Genomic DNA, 20,562 nt, shown 5'->3' on the forward strand with positions numbered 1-20,562 from the left:
GATACAAACTACAGCTATATAAGCAATACAACCTACCTTGAAGCATTGACCACCTCCCTGTTGGTGACGGGTTGTGTGTGTGATCTGTCCTGAACTCTTCTCAGACGTCTTTCTACAGCAGCATTTCGAGAGCGTGGTTTGGGAACACCTCCGTCTGATGTCCTCTCCAGCTCCTGGAGGAAGATGTCAAGAAACATCACAGTGTTCAAAAGTGTTCAAAACACACAAGTTCAGCTTTTGGTGCTGAAAACATTATTCATCTAAAAAATAGATAAATTATTCTGAATGTCTGTATTTAAAAGGACATGTACCCTGAAAAGAGACCTCTTGGCAGCCACACTCATCTTGGCTCTCTCGTCAAGCTTCTCTTCATCTACTGAAAAAAAGATAAGAATTATGTTGCATGGCATCAACTGCATTTTAACTTCTGTAAAAACATCACAGAAATTTTCTTAAATTATAAAGAATCATGTATAAATATTATATATTGTGTATGAATACAACAGACTGAACTTGCCTTCTGCATCCTGTAGCTGTGATGGGCTTAGACGTGACCTGCAGAAAATATGAATACACATTAACCAGCAGCATTTATACTCCTTTTTTTAAATTTGAGGAACCACTGGATATTATCTTGATCTGAATGCTAGCCTAGAACCATGCTCTGCCACCCTTTTCAGTGTACTGTTCATTGTAAATGAAATGATTCTGAAGAGCTCCTGCAGACCGCTACAGAGAGCCTCTCCTGTACCTATCAGACTCCAAACGCTCTGCAGAGGTGATGGGCTGGGTCCTAAACCTCTCCGACATTCGACTGTCTCCTGGGGTGATGTAGCGTCGAGGCCTCCGAGCCCCCCTGTCTCGATCACTGCTGCTAGCTGGATCTACCTCCATTGCTGAGAGATCTACTTTAGTTGTCTCACTTTTGGAGTGGTGGGTCAATTAGAACGGATTGACGAAGACAACAAAAAGGGAGAGTACAAGTAAAAAAAAAATATTAACGATGGTTGGTTTTGATGTTGTTTTAGTAGATGAACAGTTCACCAGCCACTCCATTCAAATTAGAAGAACAGGGCCTCACACACTGATATTGCCGCACACACTGAGCACAACCTAACTGCAACCCAACTGTGAAGAGCCATTAACCAATGTTAACATGCAGCAGGAGACAACTGCCAAAGGACAACTTGCACAAATAAGTTAAGCTCAAAAAAGAAAACTGCAGACATTATAATTAACATGAATTACAATTAGATAGAATCAGAATTAGATTCTATCAGCATCATTTTCTTGGATCACCATTAGATTATTTGTTTGCAACAGCTCACTAATGCAGAGTTAGAGAGTTATTTAGCGATGCCACACAGAGCCCATGCCACTGGACGTACAACTCAGGTTTCCGGTTGGCATTCTCCAGATAAGAGTGTCGCAGCTGTGCTACAGACACCCTGGTGTCTAGGGTACCCATCTCCCCATTTGCCATCCCTGAAGGAGGGATGCCCCTGGATGTCTCTCTGCTGGCCGCTGCCCTCTCCATACGATACATGGCAGAATGTTGGCTTACACCTATATCTGACATGGAGCGGGTTCTTATCTTGGGTTTGGGCCCTCCGCTCATCTCCATGCTTCTGTGTTTGGCCTGAGGCAAAGAGGAGCCCTTCTGGAGGTAGACAGCTGAGTCAAACCCCTGGTGGCCTGATGGATCCAGCTTCTGCTGCTGCCTCTGAGGCTCAAACTCTTCAGCTAGTTGGGGCTCTTGTTGTTTTCTCTGGGAGTCTTGCTGCTGACTTGGAGGCTCGTGTCTTTGGATCTCATACTCCTGCTGTCTTTGAGAGTGTTGTTGTCTTTGAGGCTCTTGTGGCTGTCTAGAGTGGTCAAACTGATGCTGCCTTGGAGGATCTTGCTGCTGAATTTGAGCACTATGTTGTCTCTTTCTGGGTTCATATTGCTGTTGTGTTGGGGGCTCTTGCTGCTGAATCTGGGGCTCTTGATGGTACACAGGCTCTGAGGATTGATGCTGCCTGGGCAGCTGGCGTACAGAAGAGTGGGGAGGCTGCATAGATCTAAATACTCTCTCCTCTTGGCTGTCATGGCTGGAAAGATGCTCTCTCCCCCTTTCTCTGATCCTCTCAACATTTCTCTCCCTCCCCCTCTCCCTCGGTCTCTCCCAGTCCCAGTCCTCCTCGCCTCGACTCATTCTCCTCTGTTCTGGACTATAGTTTTGCCAGTCCATATCTTCATGCCGGCCCCTATGAGTATCATCCACACTCCTTTCCCTTCGGCGGATCTCTGAGGGCAACACAGCTTTCCTGCTCTTCAGCAGGCCCTCTGTATGGGCCTCCTCCTTCAGGGCCTGCCTGGCTTCTGACCTTGCCTCCTTGTGGGCGGCGTAGACTTGATCCGCACTCACTCTCCTCCGTGGTTGCACCTCTGGAGGACCAGGATGTTTGGCAGTGGCCACTGGGACAGGCATGGCCAAATAGGGCTGAGAGTCCATTGCAGGGCCAGAGTGTTGGTACTCAGGGGCAGAGGAAGTATAGGCTGTTTGGCCGTGGGCAGGACGGTGGCCTGGGCTGGGCTGAGGCTGGTGAACAGTCCTTTGTTGGGTGGGTTCTGAGTGCTGTGGTGTATGCTGTGCAGTGTTCCCCTGAGTGCGGTGTCTGTTAGTCTGGTGCCTGTCTGGACTCCAGTCAGGGGGCCTCTGGGCAGTTTCATCCCTGGACAATCGTTCCCTTACTCTGATTCTTGGGGAAAAAAACGGATAAGGGAAACTGAGATTCCAGTTCAATTAAACAGCTACACTCTCGAAACTCTCCAAACCCAAAACTCAACTCAAACCAGTGATCTTAAAGACATATATGAAGCCTTTGTTCCATGACACACAAAGACTAGTAATGATAAAACAAATATTTGGAGTAGGGTGGTGTATAGTTGCCTGTAGGTGGCTGGTTGGCCAGACAAACCTAACACAGACATTGACTAATTTATTAATTTTGAAGACTTTCAAGTTATTCTCTCTAAAACTTAATTATGACAGATCATAAATTTAATCTATCAAGTTTGCTCAAAGTGCAAATTGTGAACTAGAAATCATCTTTCAAAGGTTTCACACCAGCTGCAATACGGTCACCATAATGACGTTCCGACATGAGATCTCAGTAGTCATTACTAAATTATTACGGTTGGACCACACCCATCTTCCAAGCTGGTCTTCATTTTGATCTCAGCTACACACCTGCAAAAACCTTTTGTCATAGTTGTGACAAAATCTATCCACAGATATAAACACTTGCCAAAGTACTTGGACAAGCCTCAGTGGTCGTTGCCTCAACAGGACCACATAGTGCCATAATAACACACACACACACACAGACTCACAAAGTGAAAACAATACCAGCCCTGCTGTCGCTGCTGGTAAACATATGGTACAAAAGTTTATGACATGAGACTATCACGGGACAAACTTGAGCTCCCAAATCCTACTCTAGGATTGCAACAAGGTCAAGCATCAGCATGTCCTGGGTTTAAATTTTACTCTTAGTTCAAACAACTCTCTCTCTCTGATGTCTCTGTGCCAAAAAAGTAAGCCAAACTATTTTCATCTGCAACCTTCTGACCCCTGGTAGCCAAAGGTTCCTCTAATCTCATTGTAGACCACTAAGCCAGACATAATTGATGGGCCTCTGCTTTATCTGACATGGCATGAAGGACTTAAACGTGCTTGTGCTACATGAGTACACACTAATACTAGCTAGCATAAGCAGCTGATAAGGCCACAAAGGCAATCACTGCCAGTGGCATACAGTGATTAGATCTTGTGAAATCTTTTCACCCTTTGAGAGAAATTAGTGTTAGATTTCCAAATCATGTTTATGTGTACCAGTGAAACCAATTAAGCTTTACTTATACTCTCTAGATGGATTTCTCTGACTAAACTATTCATGCCTCTTTGAATTACACCTGTCCATATAGCTCAGAGGAACACCATGGGCTCTCATCCTTTCATAGGCTATTAGCAATGCAGGTATGCCTTGAATCTGGGCCACTGTCTCGTCCAGAAATACATGTATGCCCAAGGACCAAAAACTTAAATGGCAAACTTCCAGGACCACATAAATCAATCAATCGAAATTTTTGAGTCATCTGTTTCTCTAACAAACCTTTCAACACAAAACCACATCAGGTGATTAAAAAACATGCATGCGAGCTTTCAAGGGGAGATACATGTGTTATGCAACAACATTGTCAAAGTTACTGACAGGGTGCAAGACTAAGATGTAATTTCATAGGGGTTAACAGGCCAGAATCTGAGGAGGAGGGGGTGTGAATGCAGCCTCAGCTGACAAGTGCTGAGTCAGTGGATCTGTGACTGACTGGGTCAGGGTCTGAAGCTGACTAATGTTGTCACCCCTTCAACTCCATTTCACTAACACCACTCATCTGCTAATTAGACCCAGACCACACATAGCCACACTAATTTAACAAGAATGTAGGCGCAGGGGCTGGTTTTATACAGATGACAAAACTTTACAGCTTTACAGAATTCTGGGTATGTTCACAGCATGTGAACTGACATATATGACAGAAGAGTTGTAACATGAAGTGGGTCAAGTACCTCTGTCTCCTATGTAATGTCACCATTACCAAGATACCCTTAAGCAAGGCCCTAAAGAGACTATCCTGATTCTTTACAGGCTGGACATTAATTTAGTTGAACGCAATTCAGAGTGCTTTACAAGTGTCTGATGCACAGAGTGGTACAAATAGAATAGGAGAAAACCAAGACACAAAATATAAATACAGGTAAGAGTCAATTGGCCTGGTGTCATTGGGAGACACAGCCACATAAAGCTGAGTGTCATCAGCATAGAGTAGAAAGGAAACGTATATAACTGAAAAAGTAATGGTCCTAAAGTTGATCCTTTCTGCACCCCATGGGTGACGTCACAGTGCTTTGAGGAGTGGTAGTTTCTTGATACTGATAGCTGATGGTTTAATGAAGTCATTCAATACTTTTAGCAGGGCTGTCACTGTGCTGCAATTTGTCCTAAAATCTGATTTCTTGATTGCTACAGGTGGGTGTCACAGTGGCAAAACACAGCAAAGTAAATATGAAAATAGCAAACTTATCATTCAAGACTGACATAAAAATTTGTGTTAAATTATGAGACTAAATTAGGAATGAAAGTTTGTCAGTTGAAAAAATAAAATCTATAGAACCCCGAACAAATGTTAGGTGGGAAATTATGACACCAATTAATTAGGGAAGTATTATTGAATGAAATATAATAATGAAAAGTAATATCTAATGAAAAGAGTTAGCTGCTTGTCCACCGGAAATGTGTTTCTAAAAGTGCTTGCTTAGTTACCTCATTATGCAGGTTTCACAATATCAAAGGTTTTGTAAGAAACTTTGTATTTAAGAAATTTCTCACTCCCCATAATTGTTTTCAGACATATGAATACCCCATGAAAAAGAGATGAATACAAAAAAGAAATGTTCAGGCTGGTTTTCAGAGAAAAAAAAAAAGAATGTGACGAATTATGACCAGTGCCTCTCTGAGTGTCTGAGCGCTGCCAGCTAAAAACACATGTACCCGGTGGACAATGGGTGTCTGACAGGTCTTCACACTGATGACATCCTGTGTGGACAGTACCTTGAGGGCAAGCCGAAGACTGCCTGAGTGTCACTCTCTGAGTCTATGTTGAGAGACCAGTCGCTCTTTGACAGTGCAGCCAGGCTACAGGATGATGTGGTGACAGTGTCAAACCCTGAGGGAAACTTCTGATCATTCTTTCAAGGATCAAAGCAAATTGAGCTACACTGATCAGCTGAACCATAATCAGGAATATTTAAGAGGTTTTGTTTAAAGTTGGCTGTGTTGAAGTGGTTATTATTAACATGTGAGCATTCCCAATTGTTGCATATTTATTTTTGGTGTTGTCACTTCTTAATGTTCATAAATATGAACAACATTATTTATAGGCTTTAGCTCTTAATGTTATCAAATACTTCATCATTTACTCAACTTGACAACTATTGCAATTCTCATTCCTTTTCTGGTAACATTTTAAAGTTTATAATAGAAAGTGATATAAGCATTTAGCTAATGAACCAAGCTGCTGTTAGATCAGGATTACCTCTCGGGACACGTAGGGAAATCATATCCCCTCCAAAAACCTACCCTGCAACCTTCCCTCCTGCCCTACAGTCTTTCCCTGATGAGCTCCCCAGAGTACCTTTCTATGTGAAACTGGAGCAGGGTGAGTGTGACAGAGCTAGATAGACCCACAGTCTAGAAAGATCTCAGCACTGGCATAGAGGTAAAAGCAGCACACTAGCTAGCTCAGTAGCCCAGTTCACAGCTATAATTGCACCAGTTCATGAAATTTGGCTCAAATTTCAGTACACTTTTCCACATGGTCGGATTTTCTACATCTTGCAATTATATTTGATAAATAATTTTGGGTCACTACCTTTACAATGGCAAAAAAGATCTGACCTGTTTAGCGTGTTCCTGCAGAAAGTTACTAGCAGCAAGTGGACTTCTGTGAATATCAGTGGGACATCTGGGGTTCATGTGGTTTCACATCTCTTAGACTAAATGCTCTCTAAAAATACACTGTAGACACAACATCAGATTCTTAATGGAAAGATTACTTCATGCTCAACAGGCCATATTGCACTGCAAACAGAACTACCCAGGCAAGAACTTAATGACCTCTGATAATGACGCTGTGGCACATGTTGGCATCTCATATTGAAAAAGTGCCACTGTTATGACGATGACTATTATGGTATTAAATCAGCAGGTAAGAGTAAAATCGAAACAGAAAGAAACATTTACAATGTGGTGATAAAGACATCACTGAACAGACTACATTTATATTTAAGCATTTCATTACATGAAAAAGTCAAAACAAACTGCAAGAACCAAGATACAAGCTGAAGATGTATTCTTGATTCTGTTAAGATGTGTTAGATTTAATTTACCGGACATAATACTAAAAAGCAGGTATGCAAATTAGGGTTTTTTCTATTATTCTAGCTGTACTACAGTCTGTAAATCATAAGCGTTCATCCAATAGCACAGCACTATTTAGTTCAAAAGCGGGTGATGACCTTACAAAGTTATATGATGTGATAACCTAGCTTTTATAAACTCACCCCTGCCTGTTGAGGATGCTCTGGGCCTGCTGCTCTATGAATAAATCCCCAGGTGAGATGCCATAGCGGGTGGAGGGCAGGGAGGCCCGGCGGGCAGTGCGAGGAGAGTTGGGCACCGCTGCGATGCTATAGTCCCTGGTGGGGGCAGAGCTCGGCTCCTGGTGGGCAGCGTCTTGGTGGTGCTGGGTGTTTTGTTGTTGTTGGGGCTGGGGCGGATGCTGCTCCTGGGATCTGGTTCTTGAAGTGCCTGAGCGCTCTTGATTCGCTCCACGCCGGTAGTTCTCCATGTTCATTGCTCTTTCCCGCTCTGAAAATCTGCTTGGTCTTTCTTGTGCAGGGGGAGGAGCTTGGTTTGTGTGGGCAGGGCTTGATGTGTTAGCAGGTGCAGGATCTGGATGAGTCCTCATGTAAACCCTGCCCACCCCAGAGCGGTATGGCACCTTGGGCTCCCGTCCTGGTTCCTCTGCTTCCTGTCTGTCTTTGTCCCGCCTGGCAGTCGTCGGCCGACCTGAGGTCTCAGGGTCTCGACGGGACCGGTAGCGTGGCGTGTAATCGATGTCCGCCTCCTGATCAAGGAGGATGCCATAACGCTCTGACAGCTGGCGGCGGCGCTCTGCTTTGTAGCGGGCAATGCGTTCAGCCTTGGAACTGAGGCTGGTGGGGTCTGTGGGGCCAGATGTGGGTGTAGAGGAGGTGGATAACGTTACTGGATCAACATACACCAACATCGGCTCTGGACGGCTGCTGCCAACTCCACCTTTGACCTGGGATGATCTGTCTGCAGATGACACCTGCTTCTGTGGAGCTTCCAAATCCTCTCGACTGTAACGCCTCACTGTGGTAAATGGTGGAAATACTTAATACTTATCAACATCTTGCCTTAATAACCAAGAATTATGCCAAATTCATATCACATGGGAGTAATTACTTGAAACCAAGCCTACATCGACTACATGTTTAAAGAGTTGGAAATATAATAGTTGGAAAGTTCACCAGCGACATTAACTAAAAAATTAATGCACAATAGGAAAAAACAGCAGGTCAGAGATCAGTGCTCTTTACCATAATTGTAATCGTATCGCAAGCTAAGGTACCTGACAACTTTAGCTAGCTAGCCAAACAATCAGTAGCACAGATAATTCCTTTGTGACATTTCAGGGTAATGTCAAGGACGAAGGGTAAAAGCCAAAAAACCTCAGAAACTTTTTTTAGAAGGCCAAATACTGGAGGTGATGGAGGCACCACCGAGTCAACGTTAGCCCAGCTTAATGCCGTTAGAACAGGACCAGCTACTGAGGACAACGTGTATTTCTGAAAGCTCAGATCGACTTGGCATGGTACAATACTACTATGCCTAAAAAGGTAAACAAACATGGATGGTTAAACACTCACTACTTTCCATCCCACATGACAGAAATGTGGCATTATTCTGACAAAATGCAGCACAGAAATTCATTTCAATGACTGAATTCACATCTTGCAAAATGCAACAACATGCAAAACTGTAAAATTTTTTGTGTTTTACTGACACTCACATTCACTAAACCTACAGTGCAGCTGCCCAGTATAACCACAGATACTAAGTGTTGGTCACTGAGCAGCTCCACTGGAGGAAGTAGTTTCCCTTGACGGCTCAAGAGTATGTTAAGACACAGTGAAAGTAAATTACCATTATAAATCCTATGGGTTACAAATATTGAACAACAAACATAAATCAGTGGTTCTATTTCAAACATCAGAGACATTTCAGGAAGGTCAATCCAAGTCAACTAAAGGCTGCATCATATATTTCTACAGTGCATCGTGCCATGCTTACCCATCACACAAGGCTCACAGGGGTCTGAGGCGCGGGTGTACCGCGGTGGATCCTCCTCTAGCATTCTGTTTGCTACCAAACCACCGGGCACCAGAGCAGGAGGAGCATCACTTTCAATCCCCTCCAGGCGCCGGGCTATCCTCTCCTTCCTGACAGAAGACAAAAGGCAGAGGGTAAAGTTTAGCACTGATTAAATCAGTCTTAATGAAAATATTTGGTTCAGTTCAGTTTAGTTCAGAAAATTCAGTGTAGTGAACCCTGTAGATACCTGTTCATTCCCAAATCCTTCGTGACAGCTCCCTCAAAGTATTTCTTCAACTCAGATACTGATTGAACAGAAAATACAAAGTTAGTCTCAAAAAAATGTCAAAAGTAATAACTAATAATAACTATATGTGAGGCTATATTATGTATGATTAAAACCAATGCTCACCCTTGGGAAGGGCAGCCAAAAGTTTGGCATCTGTATCTGAAGCACTCTTGACCAAGGTGGTCTTGTCACCCAAAGAGAAGTCACTCTGAAAACTGAATGAGAATGGAAAGTCACAAACCTGCTATCAACATACTTAATTTAAAATAAAAATAAAATAAAATATCTATTGTAATGGTAGAAATAGTGAATTAGAATTGTTCTACTCTGCAATAATTCATCAATGAGTGCTTTATTGTGATTTGCTCATGTATAAAAAGATGAAAGTGTTGACACTGAAAGAACAGAATCTAGAAAATGTCGTAGCCTGAAACTAATGACATTATTTGCTGAAAAGAAGCCACATAAAATGCACATCACAGATAAATGGTAGATTCTCATCTGAGCCCTCACGATAACTCTGCCTTAAATAACTCGTCTTAAAGAGGTGACGGCAGGTAAAGGTGAAGCTCAGCTGGTGTCACTTCCATCAGGATCCAGTTTAGGAACTAGGTCATCAAGTCCTGACTCTGCTCCAAGTGGAAGCAGATCAATCATGGCCTTCTCTTAATGTCTTTAAGTGTCAGCTTCAACAGGTCACACAGACACATCAGGTGTTTCAGTTAAGAACTCAATTATTTTCTTATTTCAAGGGTTTTTTGAAAATAAGAGCTGCTCATTATGGAGCAGATAGTGTTTTCACGATTTGATTTTACTTTCTAAACCTTATTTTTAAGACTACATACCTTTTTCTTTAACAGTGATGGAAATTTGCCTACGTGGTAAACAACCATAAGAAACTGTAAATTAATGCAAACAGGGACAAAGTACTCTTGAAGGAGGTATTATGGCTCTAATACCCTGAGAACAAAAAAGTGTCTTAGGATAAGCTGTTCCAGGCATCTCCAGCTTTTAATGCTTTCTGTGCATGATAAGCTAAAGCACTCTAGTAAACCTATATCCGTATATATCCCCATCTTGATGACAAAGCAAATGAGAGGAATGTAAATGCGCTTAGAAAATGGTACACGTTGTTTCTGTAGTTCCACTTTCTGTCTTTGAACTACAGAAATTTAAGCTCTCCCATTCGACCCATGTCTATGAGTGGTGACTGCATAAAAACAGACTTTTTTTTTCTTCCTCACCTTAAGGCTTCTGTTGGAAATGAGGCTGAGCTGCAAAGCTTGGCGGGAGCTTTAGACCCAAATCCTAGGGGGAAAAAAATGAGACTCATTCAAGAACCCGAATTACAAAGAAATCCACCTTTCAGATCAGTGAGTAGTATCTCTGTGCTGACATTGGATGTACAGTAGTAGGAGTAAGGTTCATGATAAGGTCTTCATCTATGGATTAATGACACTGTTGAACATAACAGAACTGTTAATAGACAGTCAATCTCCTGTTTAGCAACACAACATGCACATTAAAAACATCTTTACTAGAAAAGCATTGACCTTACTCTGAAAGGCCATGTTCAGCTTGACATTATCACTGCATGAAAACAACACAGCAACCTCATTAATTTCATTAAAACCACTGAGTTGCCACCCTAATAAACAGCCCTGATGTAGAGTAAAGTATGATACCACTCTGTGTAGCACTGTGCTGGCCAACCAAATATCCTATCCTTATAAAGTATTATAATCTGCAGTGCAGTGTTTCTGTGTCTGATAAGGACTTAAACTCATGGATGTATTACTCAAACTAGACCTTTTCTTTTCAGCAATAGAGACAACATGTCCCCACAGCCCATATTTTCTAATGCAGTGCTGCTTTTGCTAGTTTGATTCCCACTAAGGCTACCAATTTAAAAAGTGGCAGCATTCATTATTATGATCTTTAAAATTAAAATACAGTGCTGATGAAAGAGACTATAAATGATTGCATCTCTCAGAGCAGTAAACACCGACAATATGCCGCTCAGTTCTGACAGTAAATTCCCAACCTCACTATGAGTCACTCGTCAGAAAAAGGTTACTCAGAAAGTTCACATCCAGTTCCCAGCTGATAGCTGACCCTCTAACTCATGTCACAGCAACAGCAGCCTGTTGTAAAGTTGTATCCCAGTATAGAGGAACAGATCGTGTTACTGCTCCAGACGCCTCCAGACCACCTCTGACTTATTTTGGCCACCAAAGACTATGTGGCAATACAGTGGGGAACAGAGTATGGACATGGAAAAGCGTGGTGTGTGACGTAAAGTCCCGGTGCTCACTTGGACATCAAGTTCAAGGGTGTGTGAAGTGACCTAATGAAATTCAAGGACATGTTATGATCTAAGACAGGACACATGTCAGAATTAGACATCAGAGAGGCCAGAGATCAGGGTTTGAAGTCTTCATTTTATAACTGTGCTGCATGAATGTGAAGCTCCATCACATGTTTATCCTAAGGATGTTGATCCTGGAAGAAGAGATGGCCATGACAATTCTGGTGCTCTATTTTCATACCCAAAATCAGTAGATGCCATAACCTTTAAAGGATTATTTCTTCTCACATCCACAAACATTCAGTATTTTTAAAGCCGGTGGGACTGTTGTGGAGGTGTGAGTACACGTATCTGCCTGTTTATCTGTCTGTCTGTGACTTCACAAGTCTGCTTCCACCGATGGAAAGCCCCTTGCACAGGAGTCAGTCCGGCTTTCCTTGGAAACGCCTGAAGGTTGTCAACAAACCAAGCAGCACAAGGCTCAAGGCTGGCAGTGCCAGAGAGCAGCTTAGGCTGCTGACGGTCCCAAAGTGAGCGTGGTGAGGAGAGGGATTTTCTATAAATATTCAGAGGTGCAAAATAGACTCCCTGAGTGAACTGGGCCCTCACTTGCACACAATCTGTGTGGAAAGGTTGCTGGCAGAACATGTCCAGCCATCTTCCACCTCAGAAGGCAATGATACAATGTGATGTTTGTAAAGGGCATTTTGTGTAAAGAACACTGACAAGGTAAAACATCAGGGAGGAGGCAACAGGAAAAAGCATGACAGATAACACACAGCGTCACCCACCTGTTGAAAATACAGCACCAAATAAGTGTAGTGAAAATGCTCACACACTGATTGTATTCATTCGAAGAAGCCAATATGCTAACATTCATGCTCATAATAATAGAAATATATTTAAACCCTCTGTACCTTAACTATTAGACAGGGATGATCAGAATTCTTACACTTGCCATTTAAACCAGAACAAAAAGGAAGGAATCAGGAAACTTCATGGGCTCTCAGTACATCTTACCAAGCTGAATCCCCCGCCTGCTGCACTACTGACACCTACCAAGCTCTGTCATTTAGCTCAGTAAGGAGTTAACTTGCATTAGCCAAGTCATCCTACAGGCAGACCAAGCCTTCCCTCTCTACAGGCCTTACCTTGGCCACAGGGCTGCACATGGTTCACATGGTAACTAGAAATCCATGGGTTTCGAAACATGTTTAAGGAGATGAACAGCAAGTACGCTTCGCTGCTAGACTCCCCTCCGATCACAGCGGTGGTGACGGGCAGCGGACAGCGGGAGCAGCAGCAGCAGTGGAGGCGAGAGGGCTGCTACCGGTAAGCAGGCAGGCAGGGATGAAGGTGGTGACACAACCACACACTCACGCACACACTCTCATACACACAGACAAGCACACAACCATATCAGAGTGACTGCCACGGCCACACAGCAACCTACAGCCTACACAGACTGACTGGCTGTCACACAGTGTGTGTGTCTGTGTGCATGTCAGTGTGTGTGTGTGTGTGTGTGCACGCAAGGGAGCTGAGAGAGAGAGACAGCGCAGCAGGGTGCTAAAGCAGCTCAGAGCCCTAATCAGATTACAGGCAGAAATTAGCCTTGATGATAAAAACTCTGGAACAGGATTGGAGGAGGGTGCCAGCAGGGCTACAGAGGGTGGTATGGGGTCCGGGGATCCTGGAAGTCAGATGGTATCCTTAAAGCACACAACGCATCAGACATGCTTAAGCCAAGATGGTTGGGTGGCATCAAATGTCCAAAAACTGCAGCCAAAAACTGCATTAATATTGATATGATTATGAAGTTGTCAAGACAGTTTGGCTGTGAAATCTTCCTTATTCTGGGTTTAAATGCAGCTGGAGTCCACCAGGTCATAAAATTTAATGTACCACTGGAAATATGATTCCTTATGGTTGTAGGGCTTTTACTGACAGCCTTGTCTTGATGCCAGTTCAGCCAGTAAGAAAAGCTTTATTAAGCTGTCACAGTATTCATAACCTCCTGCCATATTCTAATCTATTCTCATTAAACACAACACTACTAAGACTTTTGACAGTTCATACCAAGACTTTAAACAAACCTAACTGATAGGGTTTTACTTTATATCTTCCTCGTGTTGCCTGTTACTTCCTGTTTTGCTGTCTTCCTCTGTCCTCTAGCTGCAGTTCTCTATAACATGCTCTGCTTCTGCCACAAGTTGGCCTGAACCCAGAAGTGCAGACATAGTCACACAGTGGGTGCACGCTAAATCTAATCTAAGAGATGACAAAACCCACTTATGAAAGTCATCACATCATCATATCAGGGAGTGTGAGACAAGAAGACAGAGCAGCCTGGAGGTTTCTGAGAGTCCAGTATCCACACTGTCACATCAGAAACTGAGTCCTTAACTGCTCCACAACTGCACTCTGACCCTTTAGTTCATGTTCCTCTGGAGTTTTCAACTGGGACTTGAGGACTGACAACAAATATTTAATCTGCTAAAACATGAACAGTTGACCTTGGATCACAAAGACAATGAAAGTAAAAAGATGCAGAGTAATGTAGCCTACTCTAAACTAGGCTAAAAGTGCACATGTACACTTACACAGATATGTCACAACACAAACAAGCTCTGAAGAGCAGAGACTGACAACAAATAAAGGAACCTCAGTCCAGAATTAAAAAAAAAAGAGTAATATATCTTTTTAGTGTTTCAGATAATATCTTATTATTTTATTCTGAACATCATACAAGTACAATGCATGGACATGTAAGGCATGCAGGCATTATGTCACAGTACAGAGATAAAAAAAAGGGGGGTTTGTGATTCTTTGACATTAAATAGATTGGTAAACAATGTTAATGTGGTACTCTGCAGAGGCTGCAAGATAATGCTAGACATGAATGTTACCTAATAACCTCCGGCACGAGGAAAGCAGACATCAATAGAAGAACAAAAATGTGCATTAATTTACACTTTCTTCCTCCTAGAAGAGACCCTACCCTTGAAAAACTTAACAATGATCTCATTTCATGCTGTATAATGTACATTCTTTCTGTAAGATCTACAGTATGTAACACTGAGCAGCTGAGGAAACTCTGTTCAAATCTAAAAGCTATCTGACCCGCAGTGGAGAGGTAACATGCTCATAAAAAAACAGCTCTTTTGCTCTTGTTACACACTTCTGGACTCTCTTAAGTCTTGCTTGCTTGCACACTCACCCACCTCCTCTGTGTGATGCTTTTTCTCACCCTTTCACACACAACCCCCCCCCCAACCTTCCCTAGTCTGCCTACGCTCCCAGTAGACGCCCCTAATAAGGCAACATGTGTTGTGAGTGGCTGCCTTAGGGAGAGGTCACCCTGTCAGCCAGCCGGCCCGTGTTTACCAGGGGACCGTCTCTGCGACTGCTCGCTGCTCTGCCTTGTTTTCTTTCCCACTCCTTCTCCCTTTCCTTCAACAGACTTGTCATCCTTGCCATCCATCACGCTCGCTCTCTCTGTTCTCTGGCCCTTCCTACTCATTCCTATCAACTCCCTCTCATTCCTCATCCCCTTTTCTCTCTTCTCACTCTTTCCTCTCTCTTGTGTTGCTTTTGTTTAGATTCCTAACTCTCTCTGTTTGCTTCTTCACCTGTGACTCTCCATTTTGTTTTTTATCTGTATGTTTACACCCACACCAACACCCACTGCAACAAACATGATACATCCTCCGTCAATCTCTCTCTGTCTCATCAGTTGCATACCAATTTACAATTTCAAAACAGGTCACATGTCACTCACAAGGCTTTTCTCAGTTGTAAACTACACTGGTGTGAGAAATAATAGGCTCCTGAGTGACTAAACTTGTTGGCGAGTCGATGACAACATGGGAACTTGTTAGAAATCGTGACCACAGAACTGAGATCTGGTTTGCAGAGCTTTTAAGGGTAACTTGTGGACAAATAAGCTTTTTTAAATGGTCCTTTAGGAGTCTTGCACAACTTGCAACTTTCTCTGCTGTTTTTGTGTTTTTTTCATTTTTATATACAATAAATGATATGTGTGTACACACTGTAATTCAGGTATTTTCATCCTCTTAGGACAATATGAGACAATATGAGTGTATAGGATCACAAATTTGAATCAAAAAATACTGCTAGTTTACCCATCAAATTACTGCGTCAGGTTTTTCTGTATATAAATAGTTTTTTGATCTGAACATGTTACCATCTAAAAAATAAACCTGCCCAAAAAAAACTTTAATTGTCTCTTGATCTGTTGGGTCACAGACAGAAATGTGAAACTCAGCTCAACAATTTCATCTAGCAGTCACACACTTCAATAAAACTCAACACCCAGGACATCATGTAAACAACACGAGGTGGGGCCTCAACAAATCCCCGGGTGACTCAACATCAAAGCATCTCTCAGCAAATCAAACTTTAAGCTGTGAAGCACAGCAGCACACTGAGGTTAAGGAATAAGGATGAAGTTTTGCTGTGGAGGACAATACCATTTGATCCTTTGTTTCGGTCTGTCTCTCTCAGTCTGAACTGAGCTTTACTGAGCTCAGTTCTTTATATGATGTACATTATGACTGACTGGAGTTGAGCCACAAACCTCTGTTTTAGTCAAGCTAACCCTTAGTGCTGAGTTCAATGTCACTTCCCAAATCAATATTTTCAATATTTTTATGTCATTCTGTCAGACATTATTTTGACCAGTAACCTGACAACCACAATATTATCCACAATAAGCCAATAAGAGCCACTATACCGGACATTTTGTAATCTTGCAGTCATTAGAACGACAAAAACAATATGGTAAACAAGCGTATTACGCTGAATCACTAAAATACACTGTCCAATCTCTTGACACTTTGGCCTTAGTAGTGCTACTTCAGGTGCGTTTTTGTTTGGAACAAACTCAATCTTCACACAACAATTCTTTGAAAGTCTCCTGATTCTATCTGAGCAAAACATATTTGGTTCCCTCATAATACTGCAAAAGCTGTTGATGCAGAATTGGTTCAGCCTTACTGAGTGTTTTCCACACAAAATGGACAACTACAGGCCTCCTGTTCCAAAAGAGGTGAGGCAAGAAAAACTTCTGAGTAACCTTTTTAATTAGGGTACATTATTTTTGGGCTTGTGCACAAAAATGGGAATGTCTGGCAACAGGTTAAATGTTATAATTAGTAGAGCAGATTGTCACTCAACATTAGGAACCAAACTTGTATCTCTAATGTCTACCTCATTCTCACACTGCCTGTTTACACGTTTGGACATTACATAAAATACATGACCTCCTGTACATCCTGGATGACTTTTCCCAGACCACTGTTACCAGACACTGGTTGCTTAGAATAGCAAAGTAGTTATTGTTCTATCAGACGTCTTTGTACTTTAAGCAGATGCAGACAGTGTGGTCAAAGCAAGCCTGCCTTTATAAGGAAAAACTTTCTGTGTTTAGGTTAGCTTAGCACAAATGCACTAAGGTACACTAAGACACAGACATGCATGCACTAATATCAACACATGCACACACATGCAACAGAAGCACATGATCCAAACTTTCTCTCTCTCACACACAAATACACAGGCCAAGTCAGAGCCTGAGGCAGCAGAGCAGGAACCCTCATCCTTCCTCCCTCCTTAAACATTTACTCTGGCATTCCCTCTTTAGATCCAGATCTGCGTTCCTCTCTGCTGCCTTGCATCAACTCTGCCTGACACTCGGCACAGAAATCTGCCTGCTCTGCTCTTATATGGATATCGATGAGCACAGAGCCCGGTGCTGAGGAGAGACACTTAGGAAGTTCTGCAACTTCTTGGGCAGAGGAGGAGAGAGGGAGGAAAAGCAAAGAGAGACAGAGACAGAGGGAGAGAGAGGGTGAAGGAGGAGGAAGATGAGGATGTCAAGCCAGAAATGGTTACTTGAGGATTTGGCTGTCCTTCCTTAAAGGTACTTCATCCAGGAACATCTTCACACTATGAAACAGGACGTAACTTAAGGGAACTCAAGACCAGACAAACGAGTCAAATCAATTTAGTGTTCAATTTGATGCAATGCAAAGTTATAAGTCATTGGTAAAGCATGTCTCAGTGTTGCAGGGTCATTTCTACAGCTTCACTATGTTTGGCTACATAGAACACAGAAAGCTAAGGTGGGAAAGAGAAGGTGCTGTAATGTCAGTTGTTCAGCTATTAATGAGAATAGACTGGCCAAAACCAATCTTTAAAGACAACACAAGAAGTTGCTTTTTGCTTGTGGTATGATAATATGATACAAAAACATGCCAGAAATAGATATATCATTAGTTAGTTACTATGAACATCCTAGAGCTAAGGACCTGTTTGTGAGTGTGTGCATAGTGCCCATTATCAGTGACTCCTGTCACATATAATCTAAACAGCAGTCATACATTCAGAGAGAGGCCAGCATGTTAGCAGGCCAGCAGGAGCTTGAAGGCCATTTCTGCCTTCTGACATACTAGGTGCTGACAGTAACAGCAGACAGTGGGGACAATCAGAGATGTTGCTGAGCACAAGCTCCAGGGATAACTGGTACATGAACACAGGGGAAGGTGCTGGAGTCACTTTGGTCATAGGAGTATGATGAAAGGTTGTAAAAGAAGATACAGAGAGTTGGGGTTGTTGTTCAAATTCTTGCTTTGCTTTTCAGAGAACTGAATCTTTGCCCATTCATTTACAAGAAAGTTATTCTTACAGCTATGACAACCTGCTGTTTCAACATCCAACACTGCTAGTACTTTCATCCTGAGAAAAACAACAACTGTATATTTTAGCACTGACTAAAGTAATAAGTGCAAGAATCTGCACTTGTTTTTAAGAGTGAAACAAACCTGAAACTACTTTGTATAAAAGCTTTTTGTTGTGCAACCAGGAAGACAAAGAAAAGAATGCATGCATATGTGCATATATAATTTGACCATGTTTTAATGAAGAACGCTGGCCTTCAGCAAATGAATACGCGTATCACAGCTGGGTGATAATGTGTGCATGTCCTTCGTCTTATATGTAGATGAACAGAATCCAGTGGCAGGGGGTCAACAAAGAGGCTAGCCAATAAACCTGTCTGTTCATTTTGATGGGTACAACAGGTGCAACTGCCTCTCTCTCTCTCTCTCTCTCTCTCTCTCTCACACACACACACACACACACACACACATGCACTATAAAAACTGTAGAGAAATGACACCTGCCCAGTGTTGGAACAACACACCAGCCCAACACATAGCCGATAGATCAGCTGCACACACATACCACCATACAGCCATAATCTGAAGCTTGGAATGCTAATACCCATGTGGTTACTTGAGACAGCACAAAGCAATTGGGGGGGGGGGGGGTTCAGCTGGGATACTACATTCAGTTCTCAGGGGGGAGAAAAACTAAACCAGATACCAGTTAAGTACTGCTGAGTTTTGGTGTTGGCACCAGTGTTTGTCTCCTCTACTGGGCAGTTTGGCAAAGAACAATGAATGAACTCCCCAATCTTACAGTCACTTTAGAGGGCACAACATTTATACCACCAAACTAAAAAATCCACCAGGTGACTGATGAAGGAGAAAATACTTGTCTGGGATTCTGCAGTAATGTGACAGAATTCATTCATAAAGACATTTGCAAATAAAGTTACTCTGGTTTTGTCTGTGCGAACAAAAGTGATGGCGATTGTGCTTCAACAAGCTATGCAGTGGGTTTAATCTACCAAACAAAGACCAAACAAAATGACAGAAAGCTTGTTTATATTTACCAGCAATGGCAAAATTCCCTTCCTTTTATTGACTGCACCCAAAGCCAAGTGTACCAGATCAGTTGAGAGGCAACTTCTGGACTGTTAAATTCTTCAGTTTCTAAAGGATGTTTTTTGTTACCCTAACTAATGCCTGGTAGTCATGTCGTATTTTATGTTTAAGATCTAGCAAAGCTTTTGTAGCATACAGTATTTAATAACCTGCCATAAAGGCAAAACAATCTTTCAGTTTAGCATATACGTGAAAACCTTTGCTTTGCAACTCACCACAAAACTACGTCATAAATGACTGATTACCTACTTACTTGCTTACCTAATATACATCATAGCACGGATGAAATTAAACTAGGAAAGAGGAAACAATACTTACAGTTACAGTGCTTTAGCTCCAATAATACAGGACTGAGAGAGATGCTTCACAGGAGAAGTCCATTTGTCCTGACTGTAGAGTTCAGATATGACACCACCAAACCAAGGAACTCACTAGTTCAGAGCAAAGTAGATGCAGAGGATGCAGGAGGTGCAGGTGTGAGCAGGTAAACCCAACAAAGGATCCAAAGTCATCCACCTTGAAGCAGGTCCAACCTCAGCAGCTGACAAATATAGCCTGGTGCTTTCCCACTAGCTCTGCTGCACCAGGCCAAATAAATCAGTCCAGGAACAGCAAAGAGGAAAGAGGGGAAGGGAGAGGGAGAGAGAACGAGAGGGAGTAGGGTATGCAGGAGAGGGGTGAAGGAGAGAGACAGGGATTGAGGTGAAACGAGGGTGAAACTGAGAGAAAAAAAAAATATTCAAAGGGGTGCTACAACTGGCTGATACTCCTACAGTTTCTTCAAACTATTCCAAAAGTCAAGACTGTGGTTCCTAAAATGCCCATTCTTGTGAACCAGGTTTGGGACCCTTGTCTGATAGAGTTTAGACTGACGGTGAGAGGCAACACAACACTGCTTCCAAAGCGTTTGGGGAGTGCGGGCCAAAACCGGCGTGGTAACCTCATCCCACAGCAACCATGTATGGGCTGAAGAGAGCGGCCTCGATAGAGGGGCATCTGCCATAAATAGCCAGGAAGCGTCGGGCTCCCAGTGCAGGAGGATCGAATCAGCTGTTAAAACTACAATCCAGCAGCACAGTGCGATCCAGGCTCTGCGGGGGCTCTCCTCTATTACAACACTGGGGTCTAACAGCACAGACTGGGGCCACA

At 42.7% G+C, this 20,562-nt stretch overlaps 1 protein-coding gene across 9 annotated transcripts in view; it reads right to left on the reverse strand.

Annotated features, from left to right (window-relative positions):
• LOC108884326 (supervillin) overlaps window positions 1-20,334 on the reverse strand; it is a 42,465-nt gene extending 22,131 nt beyond the window's left edge. For 5 of the 9 annotated variants that reach the window (XM_051069813.1, XM_051069811.1, XM_051069809.1 and 2 more), the window contains exons 1-11: window positions 12,754-13,086; window positions 10,539-10,602; window positions 9,418-9,509; window positions 9,253-9,310; window positions 8,985-9,133; window positions 7,169-8,003; window positions 1,389-2,744; window positions 752-922; window positions 518-555; window positions 312-376; window positions 37-173 (exon numbers count right to left, since the gene is read on the reverse strand). In XM_051069813.1, coding sequence (XP_050925770.1) covers window positions 37-173; window positions 312-376; window positions 518-555; window positions 752-922; window positions 1,389-2,744; window positions 7,169-8,003; window positions 8,985-9,133; window positions 9,253-9,310; window positions 9,418-9,509; window positions 10,539-10,602; window positions 12,754-12,814 — 3,026 coding nt within the window. In that variant the 5' untranslated portion in view covers window positions 12,815-13,086. Of the gene's footprint in view, window positions 1-36; window positions 174-311; window positions 377-517; window positions 556-751; window positions 923-1,388; window positions 2,745-7,168; window positions 8,004-8,984; window positions 9,134-9,252; window positions 9,311-9,417; window positions 9,510-10,538; window positions 10,603-12,753; window positions 13,087-19,731 lie in introns of those variants that run through there. The other 4 variants (XM_018678175.2, XM_051069810.1, XM_051069808.1 and 1 more) reach the window with 4 other exon arrangements.
• Window positions 20,335-20,562: the final 228 nt, after the last annotated feature.

This window comes from Lates calcarifer, linkage group LG4 (genome assembly GCF_001640805.2).
Source record: "Lates calcarifer isolate ASB-BC8 linkage group LG4, TLL_Latcal_v3, whole genome shotgun sequence".
In the NCBI taxonomy this organism is placed as follows: Eukaryota; Metazoa; Chordata; class Actinopteri; family Centropomidae; genus Lates; species Lates calcarifer.